General features: G+C 63.8%; 2 protein-coding genes across 2 annotated transcripts; one reads left to right on the plus strand and one right to left on the minus strand.

Moving 5' to 3' along the window:
• Nucleotides 1–321: 321 nt before the first annotated feature.
• On the minus strand, nucleotides 322–2,194 carry SELENOM (selenoprotein M). The gene is made up of 5 exons (XM_032199014.1): nucleotides 2,111–2,194; nucleotides 1,990–2,025; nucleotides 1,872–1,906; nucleotides 1,169–1,247; nucleotides 322–1,082 (listed from the first exon to the last, which is right to left on the minus strand). Exons 1-5 carry the CDS (start codon nucleotides 2,192–2,194, stop codon nucleotides 870–872), a joined length of 447 nt encoding a protein of 148 aa, XP_032054905.1. The 3' UTR covers nucleotides 322–869.
• A 1,731-nt stretch (nucleotides 2,195–3,925) lies between these two features.
• Nucleotides 3,926–11,749, plus strand: INPP5J (inositol polyphosphate-5-phosphatase J). The gene is made up of 12 exons (XM_032198953.1): nucleotides 3,926–4,746; nucleotides 5,758–5,868; nucleotides 7,287–7,395; nucleotides 8,086–8,202; nucleotides 8,271–8,446; nucleotides 8,644–8,755; nucleotides 9,172–9,281; nucleotides 9,521–9,710; nucleotides 9,958–10,095; nucleotides 10,454–10,546; nucleotides 10,762–10,866; nucleotides 10,976–11,749. The coding sequence occupies exons 1-12, from the start codon at nucleotides 3,926–3,928 to the stop codon at nucleotides 11,609–11,611; spliced, it is 2,718 nt and encodes a 905-aa protein (XP_032054844.1). The 3' UTR covers nucleotides 11,612–11,749.
• The last annotated feature ends 3,561 nt before the right edge of the window (nucleotides 11,750–15,310 follow it).

Consider the following 15,310-nt stretch of genomic DNA (forward strand, 5'->3'; position numbering starts at 1 on the left):
GTGGCCGCACGGAGGCCCCGGAGCAACCTGCCTGCAGTGTGCAAGGCTGCCTCCCTTTGCCCGGGGGTGTTTGCAGCCCCACCTGCATGGAGCCCCCTCTGTGCAAGCACAGCTCCTGCTGCACAGGGACAATACAGAGCTGAGAGGAACCATTTGTGTCGCACCCCAGTTGAGGGCTCACCAACCAGAGGTGACCGCGCACCCAGGGTGACCCTGCGGCCCCCCTCCACCTCTGCCAGCTGCTCTGAGGCACCCAGCTCCTCCAGGCATTGACGCACGCCCCACTGTGCCCACCCTGGAAAGATGACAAGGTGCAGCAGATTGTAAGCAAAAGTTTTACTGTGTGCTCAATATGAGGCAACCCTGCTGGTGGTGTGAAGCCGAACCCTCCTTGGGGGAAGCTTTCCCACCTCCAGGACTCAGCACATCGACTCTCAGCACCTGGGGCTTTCTGCTGAGGGTTTCATCCTGTCCTGTGCAGGTAGGATATCGCTGTCCAGCACCAGGAGGTGACTAAACCTCGGGGGCATGGTAAAGGAACAATGAGATTACTGCTCCTTCAGGTTGGCCGTGTCAGAATGGCTGGGGTGGGGGAAGGCAATAACAGGCAGCTATGGCTCACTCGGATGTCCTCGGTGCACTGGCAGCCCCTGCTCAAGTCTAGAACTGCTCAGAGCATCCCCGGGGAAGAGGCTATGAACACTGAGCAACAGTGGGGGGAGCTGGAAAGATCTCCCTGCATCGTGGTCAAACCCTTGTCACCCCACGGACCTGTTCCCAGCTGCACAGGCAGAGGCAGCTGCTCTAACACCCTCATCCTCACCCACTGAGGCTGCAGGACCTTCTGCCACTTCTCTTTGCACCGCTCACTAGAGGTCTGGGTGTTCTTTGTCGTCGCGTTCAGGTGGGGTCTCGCTGTCAGCTGCAGGAGCTTTGGGGGGCTGCAGGGTGGGCAGAGGCTTAGCAGGGGCAAACCGAAACTCCTCAGGAACAGGGGCATCGGGTGTCTCCTTGCGGTAGAAGCCCAGCTTCTGCACCAGCTGGTTGATCTCCTCCCGGGTCATGTCACTCAGGGGGATTCTCTGCACAGAGACAGGGATTGCAGCCTCTTCACACCCAGCCCAGGTGCCCTGCACCGGGACACAGGGGCTCTGGTGGCTGCACTCACCTCCAGCTCCTCGTATCTGTGGTTGAGGAGTACAAGCTCGGGGTCGGCGCCAGGCAGGTGCTTCATCTCCAGGTTATGGCTTGCAAGCGTGTTAAGGAGCGGGCAGCACCAAGCAGGACTACGCAGCCCCCCTGTCCTGTCCCATCGCCCCATCCCATGCTCTGTCCTGTTCCCATCCCATCCCATGTCCTGTTCAGCCCTGTATCCTCTCCTGCTGCAGCCCCACATCCCGTCCTGTCCCAGCCCACTCCATCCCCTGCCCTGCCACATTTTGTCCACACCCCGTCCACATCCTGTCCCGTCCCATCCCATCCCCTCCCGTCCTGTGCGGCCGTCTCCCCATTCCATCCCATCCCGTCTCCATCTTGTCCCTGTCCCATCCCCATCCCATCCCATCCCATCCCATCCCCTTCCTGTCCCTGTCCTGTCCCCATTCCATCCCCATCCTATCCCCATCCTTACCCATCCCCAGGCGGTCCCCACCCCATCCCCATCCTGTCCCATCCCCATCCCATCCCATTCCCATTCCCATTCCCATCCCCATCCCAGTCCCCATCCCGTCCCCGTCCCCATCCTGTTCCTGTTCCCGTTCCCATTCCCGTCCCCATCCCCACCCCACCCCATCCCCACCCCATTCCGCCCCCCCCAGCCCCAACACAGCCCCCCCCGTGCCTCGCAGCCCCCAACAGCCCCCACCGGGTACTAGAGGGGGATGTCCTGGGTGACGAAGGCTTTCACCTGGGGGCAGAACGGACCCGGGGTCAGAGCGGGACCGCGCCCGCCGCGGGGCCGCGCCTCCCCCCCCCCCCGACACCACCTACCTCCCGCAGCCGGTTCAGCCGTCACCCGCCGCACGTCTGCGGGGAGAAAGAGCACAGCACAGCCCGTCACTGTCACCATCCCCGGCACCATCACCACCGGCACCGACCCCGCGGCACCCACCTCCACCTTGCCCCGGGCCAGGTCCCGCAGCTCGACCCCCGCCGCCACCGCCAGCAGCGCCAGCAGCGCCACCGCCCGCCGCATCGCCACGTCGCGGACCGCGCGCGCGCGCCCCCGCCGCGCGTGCGCAGAGCGGCGGCGGCGAGGGCGCGGGGGCGCGCCTCGAGCGCCGCGCCCCGCGCGCCCCCGGCCCGCGGCTCGCAGCGCTCGGGGCGCGCGCGCCCGCGCGCAACAGGCGCGCGCGGCCCGCGTCCTCGCGCGCGCCTCGGATGCGCGTGCACAAGCTGATGCACAACAATTGTGAGCACGCCCACGAACACCCCGTGGACGCGCTCTGCGCGCACACGTGCACTGCGCACAGACTGCACGCACTGCGGGGAGGGGAGCAAGGCAGAGCTGTGGTCATGGGATGGAGCCCAGTGGGAGTCCTGCACCCAGCGGAGTCCCCCAGGGGTCGGTGCTGGGACCAGTGCTGTTTAATGTGTTTGTCAGTGACACGGGTGAGGGCATGGAGTGCGCCGCCAGCAAGCTTGCTGCTGACACAAAGCTGGGAGGAGTCGAGCTGCCGTCCAGCAGGAACTCAACAGGCTGGAGAGCTGGGCGGGGAGAAATTACTGAAATATAACGAGGGCAAGTGCAGAGTCCTGCATCTGGGCAAGAACAACCCCAGACACCAGCGTGAGTTGGGGACGGCCCTGCTGGGGAGCAGCGAAGGGGTGAGGGAGCTGGGGGTCCTGGTGGACAGCAGGATGGCCGTGAGCCAGCACCGTGACCTTGTGAGCAAGAAGGCCGATGGCACCCTGGGGTGTAGCAGAAGGGCTGTGGTTAGCAGGTCGAGAGAGGTTCTCCTCCTCTGCACTGCCCTGGTGACAACATCTGGAGTATTGCATCCAGCTGCGGGCCCCTCAGTTCAAGGACAGGAACTGCTTGAGAGAGTCCAGCGCAGAGCCACGAGGGTGATTAAGGGAGTGGAGCATCTCCCTTACGAGGAGAGGCTGAGGGAGCTTGGAGAAGAGGAGGCTGAGGGGAGACCTTATCAACGTTTATAAATGTGTAAAGGGTGAGTGTCAGGAGGAAGAAGCCAGGCTCTTCTCAGTGACAAGCAATGATAAGACGAGGGGCAATGGGTGCAAGCTGGAACATAGGAAGTTCTGCTTAAATATGAGATGATACTTTTTTATGGTGAGGGTGACAGAACACAGGAACAGGCTGCCCAGGGAGGTTGTGGAGCCTCCTTCTCTGCTGACTTTCAAAACCCACCTGGACGTGTTCCTGTGTGACCTGACCTTGGTGTTCCAGCCCCGGCAGGGTGATTGGACTAGATGATGTCTCAAGGTCCTTTCCAATCCCTGACGTTCTGTGATGCTGCGCTTCTGCGTGACCCTGCACACACGCTGATAACACGCACACAAACACCGCGCACACAGCAGACGCAGGGCAGGCTGTGCACACACACACACACACACACACACACACACACACACACACACACACAACGCGCGTGTGTGCAGCCGTGCGCGCGCCCCCCCCGCACCTCCCGCACGGCGCCGCGTGCACGCGCAGCCGCACGTAGCGCACCCGGCCGCACGCGCTGCGCGCACCGGGGGGGCGCCGCTCCCGGTCCCGGGGGAACTGGGGAGGGGAGGGGGGTGGGGGGGGCACCGGGACGCGGGGCGGGGGCGGCGCTGACATCGCGGGGAGCGCCGCCAGGTGAGAGCAGCGGCGGCGGCCGGGGGGGTGGCGGGGAGGGGGCGCGGAGCCCGGCGGCGGCCGGTGCCGGTGCCGGTGCCGGAGGGCGCCGTGGCTCTGCCGCAGATGGAGCCGGCCCGGCGGGGCAGCGCGGAGCTGGGCTCGGCCGCCCTGGGTCCGCGGCCCGTCTCCCCGCGGAGCCCCGCGCCCTCCACCGCCGCCGCCGCCGCTTCCCCCGCGCTGCTCGTCCCCGACAGCACGGCCCCGCCGGCTTCGGGCCCCGGCGGCCGCGGCTCCGGTGCGCGGAGATGCTCCCGGCCCGACGCCGCCTTGGAGGCTCTCTCCTGCGGGTCGCCGCGCTCGCAGCCCGAGGGGGCTCAGCACGGCTGCGGGCGGCCCGAGGAGAGGGTCCCCGGCCGGGCCGCCCAGCCCCTATCGCTGGACGTCGGTAGGGCCCCGGCGGATGGGGCCGGGGTCCCGCAGATGTTCCCATTGCCGACCTTGCTGTCCCCGGTGGAGCGCCGGCCGCTGTCCCCAGGCTCGGGCATCCCCTTGGCCCGTGTCCCTGCGTTGTCGCCGGTGAAGCCGAGCCAGTCGCCGAGCTGGTCGTCCTTCCCAGAACTCAGCCCCATGGACCGAGCTGCCCCCGGGAAGGCGCTGTCTGCGGAGCGGAGAGAGGCGCTGCCCAAAGCGGAGTCCAGCGACCACATCTCGGCCTGGGCGGGCTCGTCCCCCAGAGCCCTCGGTCTGCCCAAGGCCGTCTCCAGCGAGTTCATCGCCGCAGGACACGTCGGCCTGTCCAAGCCCGGGACCCTCGCCAAGGCAGAACCGGATGAGTTCACCCTGTTCGGGAGGTCTGGGCCATCTCTTGGCCTGCCGAGTGCCAGCAACTCCTCCGATGCTCTCCTGGACTGTGTGGGAAGGGCGACAGCGGACGGCTCGTTCCGGTGAGCGCGTGGTGCTGTGCTGGTGTGTGGGGGAGAGGGGGAGCCCCACGTCTTGGGGCAGGGATAGGGAGGAGTGTCCCCATTGTAAAGTGGCAACCGAGGCCTCTCTGTGGGTTGGAGTCGCCTCAGTCTTCCTGCTGTGGATGGTGTTCAGCTGGAAAAGGTTTTGGTTGAAGGTCTGTGGGCACGTAGGGTCCTGTGCGCATGCTGAAGGTGGGAGACATACCCAGTGCCTGCTGCTTGTGCAGGCAGCAGCTTGGGGGAAGGAGGTGGGGTGGCGTTCCTAGGTGGAATTAGAGGAACAGGCTCTGGAGCAGGTGCTGCTTGCCCCCCCGCCGCGATCCCTGAGCTCTCAAAATGGTGCAGCGCTTCCCTGCCTCGCTGTTGAAATGTGCCTCTTGTGACTGAGGCTTGTCCTAGTGCTGCTGAGAGAGCCTGCGGGCTGCTGCTGTGTGCTGCGTAATGGTGTTAATGTGCTGTGACTGATGGTGGCTTTGCACTCGTGAAGGACACAGCTGCTGGGCTTGCAGCACTCCTGTCGCAAGCGGTGCCCGGGCTGTTCAGGCTGGCTGTGCTCTGGGGCAGGACCCGCTGGGTGGAGATCCAGGTCCCTTTCCCCGGGAACCCAAGAGGAAAGCGGTGCACGGGAAGAGGAGGGGAAGCAGTTTCCTGGGGGTATCCTGTCTCGCAGGCTCCCTGCTGTGCCAGCCTGGCTGTGGCAGTCAGCACTGAGATGAAAACGAGGGCTGTTTGTGCTGGCTGCTGGAATTACACCGGGGCTTGGGTTACAGCGGGGCTGCCATGCTGGGCAGACCCCAGAGAAATTTGGAGGCATTAATTTGTCTACCTCAAACGGGGGTTAAAGGACACGGTGTGTGTGCCCCGGCTGAGCCTCTGCTGCAACTGCTTCTGCTCCAGGCAGGTTCCTTGGGGGGAGCCAGGGGCTGAACGGTGTGGGAAATGGGCTTTTGAGCCCAAATGTTAAGCCTGTTCTTTCTCGTTCCTCCCAAGCATCACTGTGGTCACCTGGAATGTGGGCACAGCCATGCCCCCGAACGATGTGACATCGCTGCTGCATCTCAACACGGGCGAGACAAACGATGTAGACATGATCGCCATCGGGTGAGTGAGCCAAGTGCAGGGCCCCCGCCCCCAGCCTGGGTCCTGTTTGGGGAATTCCCCATACCCCGGGGGGCTCAGGATGGAAGAGCTGCAGCTCCAGCCTGCCCTGGAGCTTAGGGAGCAGGGAGGGATGGACATCGCAAGTGTGTGGTATCATGAAGGGTGAAGGAAGATTGGCTTCTAATAAAATGGGAGTACTAAGAAGAGCTGAAACCCTCAAGTCCTGGATAGCCTTGAACCCTTGAGCAGTCCATAGCCAGCTAGGCCGTGCAGAGCCTGGCCTTGGGAGGTGCCGTTCTTGCTGCCAAACCCTGGCAGTCCCTTGGTCAGGTTTGTAGAGGCATTTAACTTGCCTGCCGGAGTCCACTGGGAGCATTTTCCTCATTTCAGCTTTTGTCCGTGGGTATGCAGGCCTCGAGGGCACAGATCTGCTGTTTTCTCACAGCTGGATTGGCTCTGTGCCTCTGGCAACGCTTAACTGCTGGCAAGGCAGCTCCACGGCAGTGTGGTGAGGCTTTATTGGCGTGGCCAGCAATGCGAGCTCTGCCATAGTCAAAGGGAAAACCAGACCCTCGGGGATCGCTGTGGAGCACGCGGATCCTTGCCAAGGCCGGGGATATGCTGCCTTTTTTTTTTTTTCCAGCCTCTGCCTTGGCAAGCTCCCTGTGCGTGTGAGGTGGAAGAGCTCTGCCTCCAGCAGCTTCACAGGTGTTCCCTGCCTGTGTGAATGTGGGCAGGGGGAGCACGTGTGGTGCGAGGGGCTTGCTGGAAATGTCTTGGCCAGGGCAGGGTGCGCTGTACCGGGGAGCCCCTTTGCCTCTAGGGTGTCTGTGCCTGGCTGCCCCCCTTCCTCCAACCCGTGTCTTCATGCCTGGGGCACTTGATATTTTTGGGCAAGGCGTTTCCCAGTCCTGCTGCTCTCTGGGGACGCTCTCTTTCCTTCTGCTCGCTAATTGCTGAGTGGGTAGGAGCGCTGTTAACCTTCTGTTGCTGCTGCTCTGAGCTGGGAGGCTAGGCTGTGTCTGAATGCTCTGTGCTGAAGGAATGGTGTGACGGGGCTTCTCTGTAGACATCGGTGCAGCTGACGTGCCCTGCAAGCTCTTCTTGCACCTAAAGATAGGCTTTAGACTGCTGCCTAGCTGTGTGAAGTTAAACTGCTCCTGATTAAAGGGCTAAGGGCCCTATGCCACTTGTGTACCACGCAGCCCAGTGTTGCTGGAGCAGGGGTACAGGCAGGTTGTGCTCTAAATCACTCCCCTGAAGTGTCCTTCAGACCCTGACCCCACTCCCCAGCGCTGTCCTTAGGCACCTCTCCCAAGGAGCATTCCCTAGATGGGATGCAGGCACCTTCCTGCTGCGGCTGAGCGACCTACCTGGGGTTGGGCAGGCTCTGCAGAGGTCCCCGTCTTTCTTCCCAGGCTGCAGGAGGTGAACTGCAAGATAAACAAGCGCCTGAAGGATGCCCTGTTCACAGATCAGTGGAGCGAGCTATTCATGGATGTCCTGAGCCCCTTCCACTTTGTGCTGGTAAGGCAAACCCCCAAGGGGCTGGGTTCTCTTCCCCTGGGGGAGGCAGGTTGAGCCATGCACAGGGAGAGCCATGCACAGAGAGGATTTGCAGTGGGAGAACTGGCCAGAGGGGTGCACTGCAGCCCTCTGAGCAGCGCGTGGAAGGTGAGGGTGAGCGGGGCACCCCACCAGCATGCTGCCCAGCTTTTGCCACCACCTCCTCGCTTTCTGGCTGCCTTTGACTTCCCCTGTGGCATGCTGGGGACACACCTTGCTGCCTGCTGCGTTGCACTGGGGCGAGGAGGTGAATGGGAACAATTCTGGCAGCAGCCTGCAAATCCTAGGGCAGGCTCATTCCTTTCTGATTCCTGCTCAGTCTCATCCTGAGGTAGAATTTTCCCGTGGTTTCACTCTTGATATAGGACCTGACCACTGCTTTCAACTTCTTAGGTTTCATTAGCTGTAAAACACTCCTATATTTTTCAGGAGCAGATCCCAGGGCACTAGCACAGAGTACATAAGACCTAGCATCTCTTGGCTTCTCAGTCAGTATTTAGGAGGGTGTGCGTGGATCTCTGAACCAAAATGTGCTGTTGAGCCCCTGGAAGGGGGACACATATATATCGTGGCTGCCCCTGGTCTGCAGGTAGAGGAGGCTGTGCCTGCCTCCGGGCTGCAGCCACCATCCTGCTGCAATTCCCGTTCCAGGTCAGCACAGTGCGGATGCAAGGCGTGATCCTACTCGTGTTTGCCAAGTATTACCACCTCCCCTTCCTGCAGGACATCCAGACGGACTGCACCCGCACGGGGCTGGGCGGCTACTGGGTGAGTGCGGTGGTGAGGGTGGTGGCGGTGGTGCCTTGCTGAGGGCTCACGGCAGCTTTTTGGTGCAGGGCAACAAGGGTGGGGTGAGCGTCCGTCTCTCCATCTTCGGCCACATGGTCTGCTTCCTCAACTGCCACCTGCCAGCGCACCTGGAGAAGGCGGAGCAGCGCAAGGAGGACTTCGCCACCATCCTGCACATGCAGCAGTTTGAGGGACGTGCAGCCAGCGGCATCTTGGACCATGAGTGCGTACCCCGCTGCTTTTCTTGGAGCCCGAGCCAAGGCGGTATTGCGTCTGTATGCTAGCCGGGCGTGGAGATTGGGTCTTGCATGTGGAGAGCTGGAAAATTGTCCCTTGGTGCAGTGAGAGCCAGCGCAGTGGCTTTGCTGTCTGCTTCTGGTGGCCCTGGCCCTGGTAGCCCACTGCCCTCCCACCCCACAGCCTCGTCTTCTGGTTTGGGGACCTCAACTTTCGCATAGAGAGCCTCGACATCCGCTTCGTCAAGTACGCCATCGACAGCAACATGCTGAACCAGCTCTGGGAGAAGGACCAGGTGAGAGGGCCGGGTGTGCTGCTGGGCTCCTTGGCACTCACCAGAGCTGCCCGTGTGGCTGTGGGACTGCACATCCTCCTGCGGACACAGGGCACAAAGGGCCCTGTTTCTCCTTGCTGTGTGGGGACTGGTGGGCATCGTAGTCTCAGGATATTTTTCACTGGAGCTGCCACGCACATCAGTGTTGTCTTTACTGGAGCTTTGGGAAGAAATGGGGGTGTTGAGCCTGCAGACTTGCTGCACAGCACGGATGGACCCTGCATGATGCTCAGCAGGGTGTTTGGAAGTGGCTGCGTTCTGTTATCCCGTAGGGTGTGGGGGTTATCTGGTTATAGGGTTTGGGCTGGGTTATCGGAGCCGCGTGTAGGTCTGGCTGGGGGTTCTGGTGTGCTCCCCGCCTGTTCTCTTCCCCTCAGCTGAACATTGCCAAAAGCACTTGGCCTGTCCTGACCGGCTTCCAGGAGGGACCCCTCAACTTCCCACCCACCTTCAAGTTCGATGTGGGCACCAACAAATATGACAGCAGGTAGGACAGCGGGGCTGGGAGCAGGAGGCATGGCTGAGGGGTGAGGGGTAGCATCAGGCTGGGGACACAGCTCTTGTGCTGGTGCCAGTGCAGGTCTGTCCCTGCAGCTGCACAGAGCTGTGCGCCACGATGAGCTGCGTCCCCTGCCCCCACGTGCTGTAGTGCCAGGGGGAGGCAGTTTGGGGTGGAGCCCACTGCCCCCCTGCCAGGCAAGAGATGCCCCCCTCTGTGCCCTGCAGTGCCAAGAAGCGAAAACCAGCCTGGACTGACCGCATCCTCTGGAAGATCAAATCTCCCAGCGTCGGGCTCGGTGCAGGTGGATGCCAGCCCAGCCGGGGCATCCTGTCGGTGAGCCAGCTCTGCTACTGCAGCCACATGGAATACACGGTCAGCGACCACAAGCCGGTAGCTGCTATCTTTGCAGTGCAGGTGAGCGTCTGCCGGGGCCACTGGGCACGGGAGGCCCTGGATGCCCAATTCTTGTGTGCAGCACGGGGTGGGGTGTGGATTTCTCGCCTTATTTTTGCAAGGCAGCTTCAGTCCTGTGGCTGGGGATGGGGTGGTTGCTGCTCTTGGTGTGTGCTGGAGGGTCCGGTGCCAGACGGGTGCCCTGGGCAGCAGGGGCAGCTCTCTGGCATATGGCCACTCGCCCATGCACCATGTGCATGTTTGTCAGTTTGCTTCCAAGGCAGACAAGCCTCCGGTGGAGATTTATGTGGCTGATGAGTGGAATAGGCCTGAGCAAGCAGTTGTCAAGTACAAGGTGGCTGCTGGCTTCCACCGGAGCTCCTGGGACTGGATAGGCCTCTACCGGGTAGGGGCTTGTGGCTGGAGAGGGTGGGGGGCACTTCACAGCACCAGTGGGTCCCCATCAGCTTGGCCTTAGCCTGTCCTCTCTGCTCTCCTGCTCTGGGGGGGCTCTGTGGATACCAGCAGGCTTTGACCCTGCTGCAGGAGATGTGGATCCAGAGGTTTCATCCTCCTCCTCCTGCTCTGTGGGTTCCACATGGCCCAAAGCTGTTACTGGGGCCAGGGCACTGGGCTGAGTGTGTGCACGTGCAAGGCAGCTGTCGGTGCCCTTGTGCAAGGAGAGCAAATGCCAGGCAAGGGCTGAGGGTGCTGAGTTGGGCAGATGTCCCCCAGCTCACCTCTGTTCTCCCGTGCACACGCAGGTTGGTTTTCGGCATCCTAAAGACTACGTGTCCTACGTCTGGGCCAGGAGCGATGATGGAGAGCGCTTCATCGAGAAGCAGCTGTGTGCACAGGTGAGCGTCTCCAGGAGCCAAGGCCAGCCCTGCAAGATGCTGGGTGTGTGTGCCCTACGGCAAGGCACCAGCCCCCACATCAGTGGCTTCCCCTATTGCACGGAAGGCCCTTTTGCCCCACTGTGTGGGCATCAGGGCTCTCTGCTGGGTCTGGAGGTGGTGGGGGACACCCCCGTGCCCAGCCCCGGTGCCCATCAGCTTTCCTTGGCCTTCAGGTGCTGTTCTCAGAGGAGGCGCTGCCCAAGGGGAAAGGCGAGTACATCCTTGGGTACTACAGCAACACCTCCAGCAGCATCGCAGGTGTGACGGAGCCCTTCCAGGTGAGCAGGGATGAGGGGTGAGGGTGGTGGTGGGGTGTGCGTGTGCTTGGCTGAACAGGGCGTGCTGCTGCGGCGTGCCACAGCCAGCAGCCCTGACGCAAGGCTGCAGATCTCCATGCCCAGGTCAGAGGAGGGCAGCAGCCCCACAGACAGCTCGGGCAGCAGCTCGGAAGAGGAGGATGACAGCACCCTTGTCCTGCTGGCCCCCAAATCCCGCAGCCCCAGCCCAGGCAAGATGAAACGGCACCGGAGCCGAAGCCCTAGCCTGGCCAAGTTCCAGGGCCTCATCCTGCGGCCATCAAGCCGGGACAGGGGCACCAGTCGCAGCCCCTCACCCCAGAGCCGTCGAGGCCTCCCTGGGGACATCCCCACCATCCACCTGCCCCAGGAGGAGCCAGGGCACCGCGGAGCCAAAGCCAAGGAAGCGGGGCAGGTGGCTGAAAGCCAGGAGGGCAGCTTGGGCTCCTTTTACCAGACTGTGCGGGAGCAGCGTGCCTCCCGCTGCATCTCTGCCGACAACGCCCTGGCCAGGGCCGACCCCAGGAACCTGGGCCTGCTGCCTGCACTGCGCCTGGAGATGATCGACCAGGCTTTGGGCAAACAGAGGGAGAACGCAGACCAGGGCCCTCCCTGCCGGAGGGTGAGCCCTACAAGCCCCCCAGGAGCCCCCTACGGCACCTCTGCGAAGGAGGGGAGCAGCCCCTGGGAGCGAGACAGCAGCCATAGATGTGCCACGGGCCACTAATGCAGCAACCCCTTTCCCTGTAGCGCGCTTGCTGTGTGCTTTCCTTTGCCACTTCCCTGCTGAGACGTCCCTCTCCCTTATTTATTGCGGTGACTGACCTCTGCCCTCCTGCTGCCTGCCTGCCCCTGCTCCCCGCAGCCTGGAGCCGCTGCCCTTCTGGGGCTGCGAGGGGGCAGAGGGGAGGGGAAGGCTGGTCCAGGATGGGGTTGGCAGGGGAGTATTGGCCAAGGGAAGCCCCTGCGAGGTTCAAAGGTGCGAGTGTTGGGCTGTCAGGCAGGAGAGCAGGCCTGAGGAGGGGCAGGGACAAGCGCTGGAGGCGGTTCTGACTCCTGCAGCGAGGCCTAGCCCCAGGGCGCAGTGCTGCTGTGGGTACCCCAGAGAGCGGAGCGTGCTTCTTTCCTGCCACTACCACTGTGCCTCAGGCTTGGACGTAGCGTGAGCAACACAATAAAACCATCCTGCCTGCCCCAGATGCTCTGTGCTTACTGCAGCGTAGGAACGGCCCCAGAAAACAGGGGCTGCAGCAGGCACGGCCCTGGCCCAGCACCACACACCATGCAGAGACCACCCTTTATTTGTCTCGTGCCGCACACAGGGACTGACCCTCCCCAGCTCTGTGCCTGGCTGTTGCCCTTCACCTCCAGAGCCCAGCCCGCCCTGCCCCAGCAGTCTGGGGAGGGGGCCAGGCTCACCCCAGATCCCTCAGGCCCCTCTCCTCCCCCCCCAGCCCCTGCCTGAGACTCATATGCCCAGAGCATTCTCCCTGCCCCCTGGCACAAAAGGGAAGGGTGATGGTGGCTTCCCCCTTACCCAAGGGCTCCCCTTCCTTTCCCCTCGCTTTGATGCTCACAGCTGGTGCCACAGCTCCTCAGGAGAGGGGTAGCTGAGCCTTCCTAGCCCCTCTGCTTGCCCTCCTTCCAGCTGTGCCCCCCCCGCCCCAATTCCACGTAGTCATGCCAGCAGCCATGCTTGGTGCCATCCTTTCTCTCAAGGACCAGACATTAAGCAGCTCCACTCAGTGCCCGCTGCACAGCACGTCTTCCTTCCCACGCGAGGCATGCCCACGCTGCTCAGGCGTCACGGGGGTGCTGCACGATGCTGTGCACACAGCTTCTGCTCCAAAGCCAGGTGCCGGCACTGCTTGTAGAGGGTGCTGCCGCTGCCCTGTGTCTTCCAGTCTTGATGCTTGACCTTCTTGGAGGTTATGCGAGGAGCACCCCAGTGCTTCAGGATGTTGCTGAGATGCCGTGCAGGTGCTACTAGCACAGCCCGGGTGGCTGAGGTACAGCTGCTGGAGGAGCAGGACAGGGAGTGACAAAGCAGCTCTGGAGGCTGTAGCACTTGACAGCCTCTGCCTTCCACCCCACTCCTGCCCCTGGCACAGAAAAATGGGACAAATGCTTATGACGACCACCTCGCACCAAACAGCCAAGCCTGCATGACAGCACCCAGCCTCAGAGCATCCATCCAACCTTCCCAGCTAGTTAGGAATCCCCAAGCACACCACATTTTCCCTTGCCCCTCTGCACTTACTTGTGCTGTGGCTCCTTGCCCAGGCTGCAGTTGGCGAGTGGCTCCAACACAAAGCAAGCTGCAGCAACGTGGTCAGCCAAGACTGCTGCCTGCACCTCATGGAAACCCTTCGCCCTGCGCAGGGACCGTGCCAGTCTATGGGCAAAGACAGGTGACAGTCAACAGCTGCTGGCGGGAGTGGGCATCATCCTGGGTCCCACCTCTTTCAACCCCAAACCACCTGCTTGTGCCCCGTGATGGCAGATGGAAGCCCTGCCATCCTCCTGGGGCACGTCCCAGTCCCAGACAGTGCTCGCTCAAGGGGCCAGGGCTTGGCACACACATGAGCTAGGACACAGACCTGCGGGTGCAGTTGCAGTGGAAGAGCGTCCGGTTGTCTGCGTTATGCAGCTGGTACTTCATCTCATGGGGTGCAATCTGGTGCTCACACTTATCCAGCCGCTTGTAGCACCTGCACATCTTCCCCGGGCCTGAGGAGAGCGAGCACAGCCAGAGTGACCAAACCAAACCCGCTCATTTCCCAGGAAAGCCCCACTCCTACACACGCTGCCCCGAGCCCCCACTCACTCTGCTGCCTGTGTCCATCCCCAGGAGGCGCAGGGACAGCCTCACAGGGCTCTGTAACCAGGCTGGATGCGATGCTGCTGTCTTCATGGCGAGCCTTAAGGGTGGGCTGCGGCGAGGCCCCTGGCCCCTGCTGTCCTCCAGCGAGCTCCTGTCCCGACGTGGCCACCACTGTCGGCAGGCCTGGCTCCAGCTCACCCCAAGGTGCTGCATGCCCAGCAGTGGGCTCAGCCTCATCCCTGGCAGACGCAGGGGACGAGGCACCCATGTCCCGCAGCTGCTGGGCTGTCACAGGCCTATGCGCACGGCGGAGCCCAGGACCGCGTCCCAGCCCCTGCCGCGGGCGCTTCCGACGTGCTCCTGAGGGCTTCCTTCCCCGGTCACTGTCGCTGCTGTCTGCGGGCAGCCCGTGGCCATACTGCTTCTGCTGCACCATCCTGGCCAGGGGCACCACGCCGTAGCGTTCACACCTTAGAGAAAGGTGAGGGGGGTGACACCGGGCAGCGTCAGGCCCCCGCCGGCACAGCCCCGGGGGTCGCGGAGAGAGGGGGGAGCGGGGACGCGCGGGGACACTCACCCGCCCCACCAGTGCCACTGCACGCACTCCTCGCTGTCCTCCAGCACGAAGCACGGCACCTCCAGCAGGTTGAAGAAGGTGACGCCGATGATGTTGGAGATGGTGTCGTTGAGGGCCAGCAGGCACCGCCGGAACCTGCGGGCGGGCAGGGGGTGAGCGGCGCGGCCTCGACAGCCCCGACGGGGTCCCCGCACGACCCCGGAGAGGCCCCGGCGCACCTGGCGTCGCAGTCGCAGTGGGACACGGTGTGCAGGCGGTAGTTGCGGATGCCGTAGTTGAACTGCAGCGCCGTGATCTGCGCCTCGCACTGGTCGTGCTCGCGGCAGCACCGGTCGGGACCGCGGAAGACACCTGCGGGCGGCGGCACCGCTCAGCGCCCGGCGGCCACCGCCCGATCCCGATCCCGACCCCAACCCCGACGGGGCCGTCCCCGTTCCCATACCCAGCTCGGTGGCGTTCCCGGCGGAGTCCCCGGCTCCGCACCACAGCGTGCCGGGCACCGTCCAACCCCTCCGGCGGCGGCGGCGGCGCTCGCCCCGCGGCTCGGGGTCGGTGCAGGCGGCTCGGCGCCTCCAGAGCGCGCCCAGCTCCCTGCGCAGCGCGGCCCCGGGGGCGCCGGGGGGGGCGGCGAGCGCAGGCGGCGCGGAAAGCGCGCACCAGGCGGGGGTCGCGGCGCGCCCAGCAAGCGAGGAGGCGCCCGCGCCCGGCCCAGGAGCTCTCCACCAGCGCGGGGGGCCCCGGTCCGAGGCTGAGGAAGGCGACGTAGCGAGCGCCACCCGCACCCGTGCCCGGCGCCGCCGCCACCCGCTGCGCGCACACCGCGCCGCCGGGCCAGGCGCGCGCACTCGCCAGCACCGCCGCGCACGCCAGCGCCGTGCGCGCCCACATCCCGCGGGCCGAGCGCGCGCGCCCCGCGCCGCCCGCTTTAAAGCCCACGGGCGGCGGTGGGGAGGAGGTTGGCCCGCACCGCCCCGTCCCGCCCCGGGGGAGAGGCCGGGGGAGCCGCCGGTGCCGCCGCCGGTGCC

The sequence above is a fragment of the Aythya fuligula genome, chromosome 17 (genome assembly GCF_009819795.1).
Source record: "Aythya fuligula isolate bAytFul2 chromosome 17, bAytFul2.pri, whole genome shotgun sequence".
NCBI lineage: Eukaryota > Metazoa > Chordata > Aves > Anseriformes > Anatidae > Aythya > Aythya fuligula.

What these genes read in the sequence shown, in the direction of transcription:
- INPP5J (XM_032198953.1), top strand. Translation starts at nt 3,926, where the DNA reads ATGGAGCCGGCCCGGCGGGGCAGCGCGGAGCTGGGCTCGGCCGCCCTG. An exon ending in GCCCCTTCCACTTTGTGCTG is followed by an intron (nt 7,396 to 8,085) that starts GTAAGGCAAACC and finishes TTCCCGTTCCAG; the next exon opens with GTCAGCACAGTGCGGATGCA. An exon ending in AGAAGCAGCTGTGTGCACAG is followed by an intron (nt 10,547 to 10,761) that starts GTGAGCGTCTCC and finishes CTTGGCCTTCAG; the next exon opens with GTGCTGTTCTCAGAGGAGGC.